The sequence below is a fragment of the Hylobates moloch genome, unplaced genomic scaffold, assembly GCF_009828535.3.
Source record: "Hylobates moloch isolate HMO894 unplaced genomic scaffold, HMol_V3 SCAFFOLD_5, whole genome shotgun sequence".
NCBI classification, from domain to species: Eukaryota; Metazoa; Chordata; class Mammalia; order Primates; family Hylobatidae; genus Hylobates; species Hylobates moloch.
In genome coordinates this window covers 52,373,017-52,393,426 of record NW_026652280.1, presented here as the reverse complement: position 1 = coordinate 52,393,426, position 20,410 = coordinate 52,373,017, and the positions used below count along the sequence as shown (strand labels likewise).

The 20,410-nt window shown below is 37.5% G+C and overlaps 1 protein-coding gene across 3 annotated transcripts in view; it reads right to left on the bottom strand.

Annotated features, from left to right (window-relative positions):
* Positions 1-20,410, bottom strand: part of CHST9 (carbohydrate sulfotransferase 9) — a 287,688-nt gene that overhangs the window by 244,649 nt on the left and 22,629 nt on the right. For 2 of the 3 annotated variants that reach the window (XM_032152597.2, XM_032152598.2), the window contains exon 2: positions 184-399. In XM_032152597.2, the coding sequence (XP_032008488.1) occupies positions 184-304 (121 nt within the window). In that variant the 5' untranslated portion in view covers positions 305-399. Of the gene's footprint in view, positions 1-183; positions 400-20,410 lie in introns of those variants that run through there. The other variant, XM_058438524.1, reaches the window with a different exon arrangement.

Sequence of the window (20,410 nt, the reverse complement as noted above, 5' to 3'; positions counted from 1 at the left end):
CAAATGCCTACCAGAGTTGTATAATTTTGCTCCCTTTTAGGAGCTGGGAATTTTAGCTTATGACTCATTTTTTGTTGTTGAAAATACTGTGATTCTTAATATATTAATAAGCATCACAACTAATTTAATTTAAAATAGCTATTATTGTTACAATTAAAATAGAAGAAAAAGCACATGTATTACCTGTATGTTGTTCTTCAATCCAGACTTGCAAATACATGAAGAGGAGTAGCCCAGCTACTCCAAATATCAGCACAGAGAGGAAGACTTGTTTGGGGTTCATGACCATTTCAGATGGCTGCATTTCTCCTCATTTCAGAATCTGAAGACCACATCATTTGTTTTCCCGTAAAACTTCAGTCTTTTCTTGTTCTCTAAGGGCCCATTCCATAAAGTAACCTAGAATTTTAAAAAGAAATCTACGTTGTACATGTCTGGTAATATTAATTCTCAAATATGGCATAAATATGCAGTATCTCAACAATGCTGAAGACTTCATGTGCACACTAATGCTCTGAAGACAGAAAAGACTGTAGTAGGTGTTCCTAGAATGGCAATTTTCTATTGCATACTTTTATCTTATCTAAGGAATGTATTATCCTACAGCTAATAAGTAACATCTTAACATTTAGTTAGGCAAAGTCTGGCCAGACTTAAGTCCTCCTATATTATAAGGTGTAAAGTAAGGTTTGGGATACCTTAAAATAATTGCAGGTAGGAAGAATAACAGAATGGGTTGTTAAAGGATGGGTTTTGAAAAACATTTTTGTAGAGTGTAAGGAAAAATCACCTCCTGTCTTAAGAATATATAAAGTTCAAAAATGGAAGGTGTAATATCATTTTTCTCTCATATAAAGTAACAGATTTCTCCAATTTAAAGAGCACATTTAAAATCCTTCAGAGGCATAAAAAGATAAATAATAAAAGGTCAGGGTTCAAGGACCCCTCCCACAATAACATGAAATTACTGAAATCTACCTCAGATTACAGAAATCTACCCCAGTAATAAAGAGCTATTTTATTTTTTAAAAAATACCGAAAAGATTTTCTTTTAGAACAATCATGTTTAATGTAATATAATCTTAACATTTTATTTTTTTAAAAAATTGCATCCTCTTTTGAGAATCTGATGAAAATGTGAGCCCTCTCTTTAGAAAAGTATAATCACATACAAAATCTTGCATAAAATGCCAAAGTGTTCATGTACCTTCACTGAAACCCACATTAAGAATCCCTGTTCCCCAAGGAAAACACATGGACGCAGGGTGGGGAACATCACACACCAGGGCCTGTTGGGGGATGGGGGGCAAGGAGAGGGAGAGCATTTGGACAAATACCTAATGCATGCGAAGCTTAAATCCTAGATGGTGGGTTGATAGGTGCAGCAAACCACCATGGCACATGTATACCTGTGTAACAAACCTGCACGTTCTGCACATGTATCCCGGAACTTAAATAAAATAAACATAAAAATAGAAAAAACAAACAAAAAGAATCCCTGTTCCCAAAGAACTGCCACACAAGTATGCAGTAACCCGTGTGGTGAGCTCACCTAGTTAGCAGCCTGGCTAATGGGGCCAAGGTCATGGCTTTGTATCTAACGCTGGCCAGAAACCCTGGTTCAGTTCCTTGGCCACAGAACACAACCCCTCTGGGTGAGCTGAATAAATGTTTCTTCAATGTGAAGATATCATGCACATTGCTGCATCAAAAAGTTATCTCTTCTATTCCATTGCCTCAAAATATTTGAGGAGAGTCCTTGAGGGAAAATATTGATTTTGCCTGTTTAAGAGGTGTTTTATGGGGTGCCAGTTAAAAGTCAAATACTGCTATGGGAAATTGCTTGTCTGGTTAAAGGATAGTATTTAGATATTCTTGGCAAAACCAATTTTCAGGGCTGGCGAGGTGGCTCATGTCTGTAATCCTAACACTTTGGAAGGCTAAGGCAGGGGGACTGCTTGACCTCAAGAGTTCAAGACGAACCTGAGCAGCATGGTGAAACCCTGTCTCTACAAAAAATAAAATAGATTTTAAAATTAGCCCAGCGTGGTGCCACGTGCCTCTAGTCCCAGCTACTGGAGAGCTTGAGGTGGGAGGATCACTTGAGCCCAGGATGGTGGAGGCTGCAGTGAGCTGTGATCAGGCCACTGCACTTCAGCCTAGGCAACAGAGCGAGACTCTGTCTCAAATAAATAATTAAGTAAATAAAAAACAAAAAAAAAAAACTGTAGCTGATATCCATGATACCATATTTAACTTTGTGGTGATAGAATTCCTCATCTCTTAAAGGAGCTCAAAAAGTGACCTCAGAAATCAGAACAAGAGATGACTCAATGGGAGCCCTCCAGTCCACCCTGCGTTTCTACAGTCCTTAAGGCTGGCTGGCATTTCCCTTGAGCCTGAATGTTTGTGGCTGCAGTGAGCTGTGACTGTGCCAATGTACTCCACCCTGGGCAACATAGCAAGATCGTGTCTCAAAAAAAAATGCAAAATAAAAAACCAATTCTCAAACAAATGAGCTTCAAAGATAATGTAAGAGTTCAGAATTAGAAGTCAATGTATTAAGTAATTAAAATGATTTCTTGATTAGAAAAAAAAACACCAAATAGTTAAAAGTTCTTATGCAGAATGAGAAAGATGTCATGTCATGAATACTTCTTTTCCGTTTTGTTTGTTTGTTTGTTTTTTGGGTTTTTGTGTGTGTGTGTGTGGTGGAGTCTCGCTCTGTTGCCCAGGCTGGAGTGCAGTGCCGCAATCTTGGCTCACCGCAACCTCCATCTCCCAGGGTCAAGCGATTTTCCTGCCTCAGCCTCCCAAGTAGCTAGGACTACAGCTGTGAGCCATGCCCAGCTAATTTTTGTATTTTTAGTAGAGACTCAGTTTCACCATGTTGGCCAGGCTGGTCTTGAACTCCTGATCTCAGGCGATCTTCCTGCCTCAGCCTCCCAAAGTGCTGGGATTACAGGTGTGAGCCACTGCCCCTGGCCTGAATACTTATTTTTCTTTATATTTTAACTCTGACCTGGAAGGCGCCAGGGTAAGAGCTGTTTGTTAGCGCTACCTAAGATGCTTTCTCAAATCCAGTTCTCTGAGTTCTGTGAGGAAGGGGCAACTGTTTAACATTTCACTAGTGCTTTTGAGGATTTCAGGCATTTCCTTGATTCAGGTAGTAAAGAAAGTTTTTAAATAAGTAGAAGAGCCGAGAGTATTATCATACTGCTTATTTGATGGGTGATAGTTTGCTCTTATATTGAATCTAAACTAAAATATTGTGAGCTTCCAAACGTATGTAACAAAGAACAGTTCCCGAGGGAGACTTGCAATTTGAGGTGTTCCAAATTGAATCCCTCAAGGAAAGCTATGAAATGAAGCCAGATTTCTCTTCTCTTGATGCTGCCATTAAACAATGAACAGACATAATTCCTGGGTACATAAGAAGATTCAGATAGGAGGAAACCAGTTAAACAAAATCTAGTACTAACAAAGAAATAGTTGTTTACAAAGAGAAAGAGACTTTTACAATCTGTCTACATAATTAAAACTTAGAAGAGAAAAGGCTAGAAGAAAACTCATAAATCCAAGCAGAGCCACGAACCTGTGAGAACGGTGGGAGTAAGAGCCAAAAGGAGTACTCCTTGGGGGTTTGCAGAGGAAAATTATTACCTACGATGCTGGAAAAAGATTAAGAATTTGCCCTTCCTTTCTTCAGGAGATGTTACTATCCTCTGACATATCCTCCTGGCTGAGAAAGCAGTAGAAAACCCATAATTGTTATTATGGCGGATGTGAGTAGGATTGAGTGATTAAAGCCACAAGGCAGAAAGGCAATCTGGCGTAAAATGGAGAGATATGTTTGATTTTCTCCCATCTCAGTCCATTAACCCAACGTTGGCGTTAGGAAATGGCTGTCATTAAACAAAGGTGAGGTGGTAGGAGCAGCAGGATTGCTTTAAGCAAACCTGAAGGTCAGCTGTGATGGGAAAACACACCTATTTGGAGATCATATATCTATCTCCAAGCCTGCGGAAAAAGTGCAGACTACTGGAGATTGAAATTACTTGGAATAATACTGCTTTATGTACGAGCATTATACATTTCTACAGCCAAAGGCTTCTGTATTTTGTACAACTTCTTCTCCCTTCCCATAAACACAATATCATGAGCCTAGAAGGTACTTAAAAACTTGTTGCATTGAACTGAATTTGGAGCTCCAATAACAAAATACAGGTAATTGATACTTTTTATAGTTGTATTTGTAAATCCTCAGTCCAAACCTCCAAATGAAGAAATATGGAGAAATACTAAAAGATAGGGTCGATGTTCCTTTGTTAAAAATATTTTCATTTGCATATCTTTTTATCTCTAACAATTATGAAATATAATTATTTCATTCTGTCATCTCTTTTCCAAGTTTAAAAATTATTTTTTTAAATAATTGTGGCTACAAATGGAAGTATTTTGGGACTTAAGTATAGCAATAAATTACTTGCTGAAGGCAATTCACATAAATGAAATTATGAGTTTCCCAGTTTAGCAGACATTTATGATTTTTTTTTTTTTTTTGAGATGGAGTTTCACTCTTGTTGCCCAGGCTGGAGTGCAATGGTACCATCTCAGCTCACCACAACCTCCGCCTCCTGGGTTCAAGCGATTCTCCTGCCTCAGCCTCCCCAGTGGCTGTTATTACACGCATGCACCACCACACCCGGCTGATTTTTTTGTATTTTTAGTAGATACAGGGTTTCTCCGTGTTGGTCAGGCTAGTCTCCAACTCCCGACCTCAGGTGATCCGCCCGCCTCAGCCTCCCAAAGTGCTGGGATTACAGGCGTGAGCCACCACGCCCAGCAGACATTTATGATTTTAAGGAAGGAGTGGTGGGGTTTTGGGGAAAGTCGGTTTGGACCAAATGATGCAGGCAATTTAGCGGAAAAGAAACCAGGAGTCGGGGGCTTGCTGTTCCCAGATGAGTGTTGGTAGCCCACTCTTTCTCCCCTCCCGTAGCAGCTACACCATCCTCTATCTCCTTCCCCCTCTCTGAGTAAACCGAGACCAGCAGGGATGAACTCCCTCCGTTTACTACTACCGCTTACAAGTTTACCTTCATCGGTCCACACCCACACATCTTTGCCTCTGTCTCTGAAAAACAAGAGTCCTCACATTGCCTCTATCTTTTCCAGGTTCTGGTGAAACACAACTCCATCAACACCTCCCCAGTCCGATTTTATCCTCTACCTCTTTTCTCAGTGACTCCTTCCTCTGTAAACCCCTCCAGCAATCACCTATTTATGTGTGTGTTTATCTGGACACTATTCTGTTCTATTGATTCAATACCATACTATTTCTTTTTTTTTTTTTTAACTTTTAAGTTCAGGGGTATAAATCCAGGTTTGTTAAATAAGTAAACTCACGTAACAGGGGTTTGTTGTACAGATTATTTTGTCACTGAGGTATTAAGCCCAGTACTCATTAGTTATTTTTCCTGACCCTCTCCATCCTCCCAAATTCCACCCTCTGATAGGCTCCAGTGTCTGCTGTTCCCCTCTATGTGTCCACATGTTCTCATCACTGAGCACCTACTTATAACTGAGAACATGCAGTATTTGGTTTTTTGTTCCTGGGTTAGTTTGCTAAGGATAATGGCCTCTAGCTCCATCCACATTTCCACAAAGGACATGATCTCATTCTTTTTTATGGCTGCATAGTATTCCGTGGTATAGACATACCACATTTTCTTTTTTTTTCTTTTTTTACATTTTATTATTATTATACTTTAAGTTTTGGGGTACATGTGCACAATGTGCAGGTTTGTTACATATGTATACATCTGCTATGTTGGTGTGCTGCACCCATTAACTCGTCATTTACATTAGGTATATCTCCTAATGCTATCCCTCCCCCTTCCCCCCACCCCACAACAGTCCTTGGTGTGTGATGTTTCCCTTCCTGTGTCCATGTGTTCTCATTGTTCAATTCCCACCTATGAGTGAGGACATGTGGTGTTTGGTTTTTTGTCCTTGCAATAGTTTGCTGAGAATGATGGTTTCTAGCTTCATCTATGTCCCTACAAAGGACATGAACTCATCATTTTTTATGGCTGCATAGTATTCCATGGTGTATATGTGCCACATTTTCTTAATCCAGTCTATCATTGTTGGACATTTGGGTTGGTTCCAAGTCTTTGCTATTGGGAATAGTGCCACAATAAACATATGTGTGCATGTGTCTTTATAGCAGCATGATTTATAATCCTTTGGGTATATACCCAGTAATGGGATGGCTGGGTCAAATGGTAGTTCTAGTTGTAGATCCCTGAGGAATTGCCACACTGACTTCCACAATGGTTGAACTAGTTTACAGTCCCACCAACAGTGTAAAAGTGTTCCTATTTCTCCACATCCTCTCCAGCACCTGTTGTTTCCTGACTTTTTAATGATCGCCATTCAAACTGGTGTGAGATGGTATCTCATTGTGTTTTGATTTGCATTTCTCTGATGGCCAGTGATGATGAGCATTTTTTCATATGTCTGTTGGCTGCATAAATGTCTTCTTTTGAGAAGTGTCTGTTCATATCATTTGCTCACTTTCTGATGGGGTTGTTTTTTTCTTGCAGATTTGTTTGTGTTCATTGTAGATTCTGGATATTAGCCCTTTGTCAGATGAGTAGGTTGCAAAAATTTTCTCCCATTCTGTAGGTTGCCTGTTCACTCTGATTGTAGGTTCTTTTGCTGTGCAGAAGCTCTTTAGTTTAATTAGATCCCATTTGTCAATTTTGGCTTCTGTTGCCATTGCTTTTGGTGTTTTAGACATGAAGTCTAATAATGGCCTCTAGCTCATCCATGTTTCCACAAAGGACATGATCTCATTCTTTTTTATGGCTGCATAGTATTCCATCGTATAGACATACCACATTTTCTTTATCCATTGTATCATTGATGGGCATTTAGGTGAAGTCCATGTCTTTGCTATTGTGAATAGTGTTGCAATGAACCAACATGTGCATGTATCTTTATGATAGAGTGATTTATATTACTGGGTATATATCCAGTAATGGGATTGTTGAAGTTGTCTTTACAAACTATTTTCAGCTTCTTTTTTTTTTTTTTTGCTTTTTACATTGTATTTTTCTGAATGTCTTACTAAATGTTGAGGCCTTTCAATATACCTCACAAGGTTTTCAACTGCTCTGCCATTTATTTTAAAACATTCTTTTTTTTTCTTAAGCTGTAATCTGGGTAAATTCTTCTGAGCCATTTTGCAACTTAGCAATTTCTCTGTCTTTATCTATATCTTACTGTTTATTTTGCCTGTTGTGTTTTTCCTAATGCCATATTTTTTATTTCTAATATTCTGTTCCTACTTATTTCATATTCACTTGTTCAAGTTTCATTTGTCTTTGCTTTTCGAGTTATATATCCTTTAATTGAAAATTATCCTTTATCTCTTTGCATATTTAAAATGTGTATCTAAGTTTTTGTCAGACTGCAATATAAAAGTTAAATTTTGCTTGTAGTATTGTGGCCTCTCTTTCTTAGCATTAGATTTATTTATTTATTTTAAATTCTGATGTTTACATTCATTTTAATGAAAGGCTTTGTTTTTTTTTCTTTATCTTCTTTTTCTCTTTGTCACTACCTTCCTTATCAAACAACTTTGCAGTTATCTCCAAAATGCTCTTTGGGCTCTTTTTCAGAGCTAAGTTTTCCCATCGTTGGCTTGGTGTCCCCTGAGCCAGCGTGACATTGGTACTACTGCAGACAAGAGAGTTAGCCTGGAGATTAGCCGGTTTTCCAGTGCTTCTGTGTCTGTGTCTGAGTCTGGTTCTCTCAGCCTAGCACATTCTAAACATTACAGCTCCAGGTGGAGATTGCTACCATTCTTTTACTTCCACCTTCTTTCTCATTGGGGCATAGATTGGCACCTTAGTCCCTGTCCTTGTCTTCAATCAATGAGCCTGCCTCCCAGCTCTTACTTAGGAGTTAATCTTCTAGCTGTTCCAGCAGCTTCCAAATTTAAAGTCTAACAGGCTTACAGTTTCAGCCCATTTCACCATTTTTGTTAGTTTACTTCTGTTCTTGATTTTGAGTCTGGTTATGTCTTCCTGTTTTTTCATTTTTAAATTGTATCTCCCTTGTTTAGTGAGCAGACTAGAGTACCCAAATATAAATACACTTGTCTTTCTTGACCAGAAACCTTCATGTAACTTTTCAGTCCTAATTTTCTTTGTCTGTAAAAACAGGTCAATAAAATCTACCCTATGTATCCAACAGCTTTACAAAATAGTAAGTAAAACAGAATGTGATGGTCTTTTAGAAAACTAGAAAAACAGTATGAAATTTATTATAAAGCATCTTAGTATAAATTGGCTTAAGGGGTTTAGATTTTCATTTGATAGGCTTGGTAGGCACATAAACGTTTTGAAAATGTGTTGTTTCTATCAAACATAGTGAAATTAAACTGTGGTATGTAGTTTAATGATATTTAGTCAATTATAGGCATTGGTTTATTTAATGGGAAAGAAACTGAGACGGTACTCATGTAAGTCTTTGTAAAATGTGTAACAACCATAAATAGTAAATATTTACTAAATTGTTTTTAATTAAATGAAGAATGTGACCTTTATCATTTATTATTTCATTTACTAGTTTAGAAGTCAAATAACCCCATTTTAATCTATTTTAATATTGTATAATTCCTGAAATTTTGTAATCATTTCTATATGTTTTCACTCAGTTCTCCAAAAAAGTGGGATTGTTTACACTTTGATTTTGAGATAATTTTAGACTTACATAGATGTTGTAAAAATAGCACAGAGTCCCTGCATACCTTTTATCCAGTTTCCTCAAAGGATAACACCTCACATGAGCACAGTACAGTTACCAAGACCAGGAATTTGACAATGGTATATGTGGCAAGCAGAATAATGAGTCTCCCAAAAGGTCCACCCCCTAATCACTGGAACCTGTGAATATGTGACATTACATGGCAATGGAGAATTAAGTTTGCAGACGGAATGAAGTTTGCTAATAGGCCAACCTTAACACAGGGAGATCATTCTGGATCATCTGGGTGGACCCCATGTAATCACAGAGTCTTGAAGAATGGAAGAGTGAGGCAGAGGAGGAAGTCAGAGTGATGTGATATTAAGAATGACTGGACTCACCTTTGTTCATCTGGGGGATAAAGAAAGGGAACCATGAGCTAGGGAATGTAGGTGGCCTCCAGCAGCTAAAAAAAGACAAGGAAACAGATTCTACCCAGAGCTACAGAAGGGACCGCAGTCCTGCTGACACCTTAATTTTAGCCCCTGTCAGACTTCTGACCTACAGAACTGTAAGATAATGCATTTGCATTGTTTTAAGCCACCAAATTTGTGATAATCTGTTATAGCAGCAAAGAAAACGAACACAGTACAATGCCATTTGCAAAGCATCATTTTGAAGGAAGACAGTAGTAAAATTGCTTTGAATGGGTAAAATCCTGCTGGGATTTTTTCACATATTTTTCAAATGGTTTCTCGGATACAGTGTTTCAAGGGCTATTCCTGTAATAACTCAACTGCTCACTGTGTTTTGTCATACAGAACACAGAAATATATCCTTTTTCTAGACACTAATTTATAGGTGCTTCCTTATACATCTTGTTGCTTTGATTTTCTCTATAATTTATTTAACAGGTATCTTCTACTTTTAGCTGTTGTGATTAAGATTTAATTATAATTAAAATTTTTAACAAGACAAGCCTTTGCCCTTATATTCTTTGTTTTAGAAGAAAAAGTTTTAAACTTAATATTTTACATTCTAGTATTCAGTGTAGAGTCTTTTTTTTTTCATTTTAAGCAACAATAGTCCATCTTTAAAGACTGCACAAGCTAAAACCAAAGGCCTTTGTAGACATTTGCATTAGAGAGTGGAATAACACAGAGGTTATTGCAAAATGATTTGTTCATCCCATCCCTCAAGTCTGCTTGTTCCCCATTCTAAAGATTTCAAAGTTTTAAATAATTTCAAAGCATTAAATTTGGGTGAAAGAAAAATATTATATTTGACATTTGTGTACACATAGTCACAAGAATATGTAGCATGCACTTACATGCCAGTTAAGCATCATCAGGATCAATGTTAACCAACATATGTTGAGAATCATCATTGCATTAAGTAACATGTAAGGTACATCTGGACTCAAATTATATTTTATTAAAGAGACTAATGAAGATAGAGATAGAAGATTTTAAAGGGAGCCCTTTAAAAAATTTTTGGAGTCCTGGGATTTGTCTGTGGTGGTACAAAAAAATGGTAATTTGGGTGGTCATATCTAAGACGACTTGAAGGAGTTATCAGTGAGGGATGTGTCTGATGAGCTAAGATAACTATGGATTGGGTAAGTCAGTTAGCAACTCAAATGAGATGATGAAGTTTTAGTTATGTTGTAATTAATCATGTAAACTAAGAAGTGCTGAATAAAGCTGTTGAATAAAGACCATGATTGGGATCCATTGTGTTGTAACCAATAGAAACGAGCAGGTTATAAGCAGGAAGTGGAATTAAAGGATACCGAAGTGGATGCTGTGTTGCTGCTCTAATATCCATTCTGCTCCTGTGTGTGGAAGTTACACAGTTTAGAATGGATTGCCCCCACCTCCAGCTCCAGCGATGGGCCTGAAATAGTGTAATCCCAACAGTGTCATCCTATGCTCCTGGTCAAAATAGTTGGTTCAGGAATGACCACTTATATTAGTCTCCTGTGGCAGCCATAAATTACCACAAATATGGTGGCTTAAAACAACAGAAATGTATTCTGTTACAGTTCTGGAGGCCAGATGTCTGAAATCAAGGTGTGATTAGGGCCAAACTCCCCTTGGAGGCAAGGACAGAATCCTCCTTGCCTCTTTAGGTTTCTGGTGGCTCCAGGCATCTGGTTGTGTAGATCTAGTCTCTGCCTCCCACTTCACATGGCCTTTTCCTCTCTCTTGCTTTCTCTCTGTCTCTGTCTCTGTCTCTCTCTGTCTTTCTCTCTCTTTCTTTCTCTCTCTCTGTCTCTGTCTCTGTCTCTCTCTGTCTCTCTCTCTCTCTCTCTCTCTTTCTCTCTCTCTCTCTCTCTGTGTGTGTGTGTGTGTGTGTGTGTGTGTGTGTGTGTGTGTGTGCCTTCTCTTCTGTCCTGTATCTTATAAAGATACTTGTCCTTAGATTTAGGGCCCATCCAGCTAATCTGGCATGATCTTATTTTGAGATCCTTAACTTAATTACATCAGGAAAGATTCTTTTACCAAATAAAATCACAGGTCCTGGGTGTTAGAATGTGGACATATCTTTTTGGGGTCACCATTCAACCCACTACACCAGGTGACTCAGGGCTTCCCAGGCTGCAGTGATTGTTTTGCAGGTGATCTGAGAATGAAGCTCAGAGCCTCAGTTGGATGGTTATGGGAAGTAATATTTTATCTCCTAGTGAATGTGAATAAGAAAGCATGTAGTTCCTGCTGTTGCTGGTAGCTCTCTGGCTGCCTTGATGGAAGCCAGTCTGAAAAATAAGCCGGCACAGACGAGGCTAAGCTGAGAAACCTGTAGAGAAACAGAGGAAAAGCTCTGACTGGACCCCAACTAGACCTGCCCTGCCTCTGAATTTGTAAATTAGGCAAGCCAATACATTTTTATTTCTCAATTTTATTATGAAGCAGTTTTAAGGTATAGTGAGGGAACTAAAAATAAGCTATAGTTAGGGTACAGCATTTTTTGCATGATAATCAGAAATAAATGAAAATAAATATGCTAACATTTCTTAAGCAGTTACTATATTCTTGGTGCTACTACTCTAAGCATTTTATATTGATTATTTAACTTAATTTTCACAATAACCTTGTTTTCTTTTCAGACAAGAAATATCATTTAAGCACACGATCAAATTCAGAGTTCAGGGAGAGATGAGGTAAGAGGTACCAGTGGAGACACACTACAGAGGGCCTTGGTGTCTAAATTATGGTGATTACATTTGTTCTGTGGACAAGAAGAATGAATAGATTTGTGCTGTGGACAAGGGAGTGGAATGATCAGCTTTGCTTTTGGGGAAGATCACCCAGACGTGGTGTGCAAGCTGAGTGAAAATAAAGAAGACCACAGGCATTCAAGTCGACAGATTAGCCATTGGCCCAGAGAATCACCAGAAAAGAACTATACTAGATTATAGTCCAATGTAAAAATCTTTCTGTCCTTTGGTTTATATGCACATCTTGCCTTGTTCTTGGAGGAGGTTTATTACAGCGGTTCGGTATGCAGATTCTGGAGCCTGACTGCCTGAATTCAAATCTCAACTTGACCACTTACTAGCTTTGTGACACAGCTCATTAAGTAAACTCTATGTGGTCGGGTGTGGTGGCTCATGCCTGTAATCCCAGCACTTTGGGAGGCTGAGGTGGATGGATCACTTCAGATCAGGAGTTTGAGACCAGCCTGGCCAACATGGTGAAACCCTGTCTCTACTAAAAATACAAAAATTAGCTGGTGTGGTAGTGCGCTCCTGTAATTCCAGCTAGTCGGGAGACTGAAGCACAAGAATCCCTTGAGCCTGGGAGGCGGAGGTTGCAGTGAGCCAGGATCACAGCATTGCACTTCAACCTGGGCAACAGAGTGAGACTCTGTCTCAAAAGTTAAAAAAAAAAAAGTAACCTCTATGTGCTTCAGTTACATCTAAATTGGGGATAATAAAAGCCTAGCTACCATAAGAGGCCGCTGCAAAATAAGTTAGTACATGAAAAATATTTAGAAGAATGCTTTGCCCATAGAAATGATCTACAGTATTAAGATGTTAGTATCTTTATATTCTAGATGCTTAGCACAGGGACAGCTACATTGTAGGTAATGAATAATTCTTTGTGGAAAGATTGGATACTTTTACTTCAAAAGACTGTCTGTTTTTACTGGTAGAGAAGTTTATTCTTTCCATTCATGCCAATTCAAATCAATCAATAAACACCTATTAGGCCCAGATATGACTAAGACCCTGTGCTAGACAATGTGGCAAAGCCAGAATGAGTAAGATTTAATACCTGATCTTCATTAGAGAATATTTGAACCTATCTCTTTATAACTTGTACTGGTTGTTCTAGTTGAACTTTCTAGAACAACTCATAATAAATCTATTCTCTCCTTTACATGAAAGACTTTCCAATTATTGAAAACAATTATCCTGTCTACACTTAATTTTTTTTACTCCAGGATAAACAATAAATATACACAATTCCTTCAGCCATTTCGTATGGGACATGGTTTAGGAGAATTCAATCAGTTTAATCATCCTCTCCAGACATATTCTAGTTTGTTAATGCCCTTTTGTAAATCCAGGGCTCAGAAATAGATACAATAATCCAAGCATGATTAAATGGACAAATAGTGTTGTGAGAATCAGCACCATAAAAATGGTGGCTAAACTTGAATGCATCCACAGGTAAAATGGGAGAATAGAGCAGGTTATATGTTAGAACCTTGGGGGATTCTTTCAGTTCATGACAGGAAAATACAAGATATAAAAAATAATTCAAAGGAAAAGATCATGAAGTAGGAAACATATTATAAAAAACATGTGATTAAGAAACCAAGATAGGATATTATCAAACACAATATGCATGAAAACAAACTTTTAATATACATTAATAAGCAAGTACAAAGAAAGGATTTAAGGAACAGTAGGAATGAGGGTTAACTATGAAAGATGGCCCAAAAAAGCAGTGAAAAAAGATGAGCCTGAAAAGGTGATTTTGTCAGTGTCAAAAGTATTGAGAGAAAATAAAAAAGGACCAAAGGATTCTGAAGAAAGGAATTGAAAGACGAGAAATTTAGTATCCCTCCCATTAGTTTGAAATGTCAGAAAAGAAAAAGTGTACGTGAGGTATACTCTTTAACCTTAAATAAAAATAAGGTATTTTGGGTGCTATGTGTATAATCAATACTAATTTAAATTTTCATTTTCTGTTTCAGTGATGACAGTACGTGAGATTTTCATGTCAATTAAATAGAAGAAATTGCCTTTCAGGGGGATGTAGTATAATACATGAAATTGAGTGAATTTAAAAATAGTGAGATATTCCAAAAACAGGATAATGCAGGAGAAAGAGACAGAGACAAAGATTTTTAAAAGCTTCATAGTGTTACATCTATTTTCAAATGATCTCAAAAAACAAGTAAATAAAAACAAGCAGCATTTAAGAGGCAATAGGCAACAGAATCCTAGAAAGTCATTGTCATCTCTCCACATGTTTCGTATGAGTAAAACAAATTAGACTATTAGCCACAATGTAAAACAGAATGGATCAAGCTGGTTTTGAAATATAAATATTTATAGTAAAATAGCAACATCCGCACTTAATGTCAAATAGTTAAGGCTACATCTATGCAACAAATTATTGTGACAAATAATTTATACAAAATGTTTGGCATTGCTCAATATTAAACAGTGTCTAGATATATTTTCAAATAAATATTTTTATGGTGAGATAATAAAATGTAGATAAATATAATTGTTTTGGTTATTATCTAGATAAAATGTGTTTATATGTTGTCACCTATATATTACATTATTTCTAAATTCCCCCTTCTGCTCATCACATAACAATAAAATCCTTGTAGAAGTATTATATTTATAGAGAATCCTCCTTCCTTATGCCAGATATGTGACATAGCTATTTCTGTTAATGATTAGCAGTCAATACCTGTTTGGAAGATTGATTTTTTTCCTTCATCATATATTATCTAGGCATCTGATTTGTTATTGTAGTGTGTCTTTTATAGAAAGAATAATACTGCTTTCCATACAACAGTAAAATTCAATGGCTAACATAAAACTCTATAAAACACTAGAAGTATGTGTATATTCTGAAATTGATATGATTTGTTTCTTATAGATAAAGTTTGTGAGCCACGAACTCATTGCTAGCTTCGAGCAATCACATGCAAATATTTATTAAGTTCTACTATATGCTCCCTGTCTTACCTCTCGTTTCACATTCTAGCCCATGTGTGATTAGCCTGCAACCATTTAATAGAGAAATAGCATGGACTAAAACAGCAGAGGTCCTAATCCAGAAATCTTGGTTTAGAAAAGAAAACTAAATTAAATCCGCAAAAATATCTACTGACAAGAAACATACAGGAAGCCCTTAAGGCATTTTCAAAAACCACACCAAACAGTGCTCATATTAAAATTTCAAAGTAACTGCCTAAGGTAGTTACTGAAATAAATATAGATATATAGAGAAGCCCAGAATAATGACAGTAAATCAAAGCAGAAATAATATATAACTCTGAAAATTAACATTACAGAAAAACAAGCTTAAAATACAAAACATGTAAAAAAAACTGCATTGTGAAACTTTAAGGATACTATAAAATTATAAATAGTGATAATTTTAGTGTTATGAATACGCTGGTTAATTTTAGTGAGTTTAGTTAACTAATCAATGAAGAGAATTTCTAGTAAAATGGGGGCATATTGGACTCATGCATTGATCTCTACTCCCTCATCAAACCTCTCCAAAATGAAAGGAAATGAATTAGAAAAGAAATACAGTTACAAAATATAGATAAAGGAAGGGAAAATTTTACAAGAGAGACATCACAAGTTTTTTTTTTTTTAATACTTTAAGTTTTAGGGTACATATGCACAACGTGCAGGTTTGTTACATATGTATACATGTGCCATTTTGGTGTGCTGCACCCATCAACTCGTCATTTAACATTATTTATATCTCCTAATGCTATCCCTCACCACTCCCCGCACTCGACAACAGGCCCCAGTGTGTGATGTTCCCCTTCCTGTGTCCATGTGTTCTCATTGTTCAATTCCCACCTATGAGTGAGAACATGTGGTGTTTGGTTTTTTGTCCTCTCGAGAGTTTGCTGAGAATGGTGGTTTCCAGCTTCATCCATGTCCCTACAAAGGACATGAACTCATCATTTTTTATGGCTGCATAGTATTCCATGGTGTATATGTGCCACATTTTCTTAATCCAGTCTATCATTTTGGACATTTGGGTTGGTTCCAAGTCTTTGCTATTGTGAATAGTGCCACAATAAACATACGTGTGCATGTGTCTTTATAGCAGCGTGATTTATAATCCTTTGGGTATATACCCAGTAATAGGATCGCTGGGTCAAATGGTATTTCTAGTTCAAGATCCCTGAGGAATTGCCACACTGACTTGCACAATGGTTGAACTAGCAACAGTGTAAAAGTGTTCCTATTTCTCCACATCCTCTCCAGCACCTGTTGTTTCCTGACTTTTTAATGATCGCCATTCGAACTGGTGTGAGATGGTATCTCATTGTGGTTTTGATTTGCATTTCTCTGATGGCCAGTGATGATGAGCATTTTTTCATGTGGCTGTTGGCTGCATAAATGTCTTCTTTTGAGAAGTGTCTGTTCATATCCTTTGCCCACTTTTTGATGGGGCTGTTTGTTTTTTTCTTGTAGATTTGTTTGTGTTCATTGTAGATTCTGGATATTAGCCCTTTGTCAGATGAGTAGGTTGCCAAAATTTTCTCCCATTCTGTAGGTTGCCTGTTCACTCTGATGGTAGTTTCTTTTGCTGTGCAAAAGCTTTTTAGTTTAATTAGATCCTATTTGTCAATTTTGGCTTCTGTTGCCATTGCTTTTGGTGTTTTAGACATGAAGTCCTTGCCCATGCCTATGTCCTGAATGGTATTGCCTAGGTTTTCTTCTAGGGTTTTTATGGTTTTAGGTCTAACATGTAAGTCTTTCATCCATCTTGAATTAATTTTTGTATAAGGTATAAGAAAGGGATCCGGTTTCAGCTTTCTACATATGGCTAGCCAGTTTTCCCAGCACCATTTATTAAATAGGGAATCCTTTCTCCATTGCTTGTTTTTGTCAGGTTTGTCAAAGATCAGATGGTTGTAGATATGTGGCGTATATTTCTGAGGGCTCTGTTCTGTTCCATTGGTCTATATCTCTGTTTTTGTACCAGTACCATGATGTTTTGGTTACTGTAGCCTTGTAGTATAGTTTGAAGTCAGGTAGCATGATGCCTCCAGCTTTGTTCTTTTGGCTTAGGATTGACTTGGCGATGCAGGCTCTTTTTTGGTTCCATATGAACTTTAAAGTAGTTTTTTCCAATTCTGTGAAGAAAGTCATTGGTAGCTTGATGGGGATGACATTGATTCTATAAATTACCTTGGGCAGTATGGCCTTTTTCATGATATTGATTCTTCCTACCCATGAGCATGGAATGTTCTTCCATTTGTTTGTATCCTCTTTTATTTCATTGAGCAGTGGTTTGTAGTTCTCTTTGAAGAGGTCCTTCACGCCCCTTCTAAGTTGGATTCCTAGGTATTTTATTCTCTTTGAAGCAATTGTGAATGGGAATTCACTCATGATTTGGCTCTCTGTTTGTCTGTTATTGGTGTATAAGAATGCTTGTCATTTTTGCACATTGATTTTGTATCCTGAGACTTTGCTGAAGTTGCCTATCAGCTTAAGGAGATTTTTCGCTGAGACAATGGGGTTTTCTAGATATACAATCATGTCATCTGCAAACAGGGACAATTTGACTTCCTCTTTTCCTAATTGAATACCCTTTATTTCCTTTTCCTGCCTGATTGCCCTGGCCAGAACTTCCAACACTATGTTGAATAGGAGTGGTGACAGAGGGCATCCCTGTCTTGTGCCAGTTTTCAAAGGGAAGGCTTCCAGTTTTTGCCCATTCAGTATGATATTGGCTGTGGGTTTGTCATAGACAGCTCTTAATATTTTGAGATATGTCCCATCAATACCTAGTTTATTGAGAGTTTTTAGCATGAATGGTTGTTGAATTTTGTTGAAGGCCTTTTCTGCATCTATTGAGATAATCATGTGGTTTTTGTCATATGGTTCTGTTTATATGCTGGATTACGTTTATTGAGTTGCATATGTTGAACCAGCCTTGCATCCCAGGGATGAAGCCCACTTGATCATGGTGGATGAGCTTCTTGATGTGCTGCTGGATTTGGTTTGCCAGTATTTTATTGAGGATTTTTGCATCGATGTTCATCAGGGATATTGGTCTAAAATTCTCTTTTTTTGTTGTGTCTCTCCCAGGCCTTGGTATCAGGATGATGATGGTCTCATAAAATGAGTTAGGGAGGATTCCCTCTTTTTCTATTGATTGGAATAGTTTCAGAAGGAATGGTACCAGCTCCTCCTTGTACCTCTGGTAGAACTCAGCTGTGAATCCATCTGGTCCTGGACTTTTTTTGGTTGGTAAGCTATTAATTATTGCCTCAATTTCAGAGCCTGTTATTTGTCTATTCAGAGATTCAAATGGTTCCTGGTTTAGTCTTGGGAGGGTGTATGTGTCCAGGAATTTATCCATTTCTTCTAGATTTTCTAGTTTATTTGCGTAGAGGTGTTTATAGTATTCTCTGATGGTAGTTTGTATTTCTGTGGGATCGGTGGTGATATCCCCTTTATCATTTTTTATTGCATCTATTTGATTCTTCTCTCTTTTCTTTTTTATTAGTCTTGCTAGTGGTCTATCAATTTTGTTGACCTTTTCAAAAAACCAGCTCCTGGATTCATTGATTTTTTGAGGGTTTTTTTGTGTCTCTATTTCCTTCAGTTTTGCTCTGATCTTAGTTATTTCTTGCCTTCTGCTAGCTTTTGAATGTGTTTGCTCTTGCTTCTCTAGTTCTTTTAATTGTGATGTTAAGGTGTCAATTTTAGATATCTTTCTAAAGATCTGCTTTCTTTTGTGGGCATTTAGTGCTATAAATTTCCCTCTACACACTGCTTTAAATGAGTCCCAGAGATTCTGGTATGTTGTGTCTTTGTTCTTGTTGGTTTCAAAGAACATCTTTATTTCTGCCTTCATTTTGTTATGTACCCCGTAGTCATTCAGGAGCAGGTTGTTCAGTTTCCATGTAGTTCAGCGGTTTTGAGTGAGTTTCTTAATCCTGAGTTCTAGGTTGATTGCACTGTGGTCTGAGAGACAGTTTGTTATAATTTCTATTCTTTTACATTTGCTGAGGAGTGCTTTACTTCCAACTATGTGGTCAATTTTGGAATAAGTGCGGTGTGGTGCTGAGAAGAATGTATATTCTGTTGATTTGGGGTGGAGAGTTCTGCAGATGTCTATTAGGTCTGCTTGGTGCAGAGCTGAGTTCAATTCCTGGATATCCTTGTTAACCTTCTGTCTCATTGATCTGCTAATACTGACAGTGGGGTGTTAAAGTCTCCCATTATTATTGTGTGGGAGTCTAAGTCTCTTTGTAGGTCTCTAAGGACTTGCTTTATGAATCTGGGTGCTCCTGTATTGGGTGCATATATATTTAGGATAGTTAGCTCTTCTTTTGAATTGATCCCTTTCCCATTATGTAATGGCCTTCTTTGTCTCTTTTGATCTTTGTTGGTTTAAAGTCTGTTTTATCAGAGACTAGGATTGCAACACCTGCCTTTTTTTGTTTTCCATTTGCTTAATAGATCTTCCTCCATCCCTTTATTTTGAGCCTATATGTGTCTCTGCACATGAGATGGGTTTCCTGAATACAGCACACTGATGGGTCTTAACTGTTTATCCAATTTGCCAGTCTGTATCTTTTAATTGGAGCATTTAGCCCATTTACATTTAAGGTTAATATTGTTATGTGTGAATTTGATCCTGTCATTATGATGTTGGTGGTTATTTTGCTCGTTAGTTGATGCAGTTTCTTCCTAGCCTTGATGGTCTTTACAATTTGGCATGTTTTTGCAGTGGCTGGTACCAGTTGTTCCTTTCCATGTTTAGCACTTCCTTCAGGAGCTACTTTAGGGCAGGCCTGGTGGTGACAAAATCTCTCAGCATTTGCTTGTCTGTAAAGGATTTTATTTCTCCTTCACTTATGAAGCTTAGTTTGGCTGGATATGAAATTCTGGGTTGAAAGTTCTTTTCTTTAAAAATGCTGAATATTGGCCCCCACTCTCTTCTGGTTTGTAGAGATTCTGCCGAGAGATCAGCTGTTAGTCTGATGAGCTTCCCTTTGTGGGTAACCCGACCTTTCTCTGGCTGCCATTAATATTTTTTCCTTCATTTCAACTTTGGTGAATCTGATAATTATGTGTCTTGGAGTTGCTCTTCTCGAGGAGTATCTTTGTGGCATTCTCTGTATTTCCTGAATTTGAATGTTGGCCTGCCTTGCTAGATTGGAGAAATTCTCCTGGATAATATCCTGCAGAGTGTTTTCCAACTTGGTACCATTCTCCCCTTCACTTTCAGGTACACCAATTGACATAAATTTGGTCTTTTCACATAGTCCCATATTTCTTGGAGGCTTTGTTCATTTCTTTTTATTCTTTTTTCTCTAAAATTCTCTTCTCTCTTCGTTTCATTCATCTTCCATCACTGATACCCTTTCTTCCAGTTGATTGAATTGGCTACTGAGGCTTGTGCAT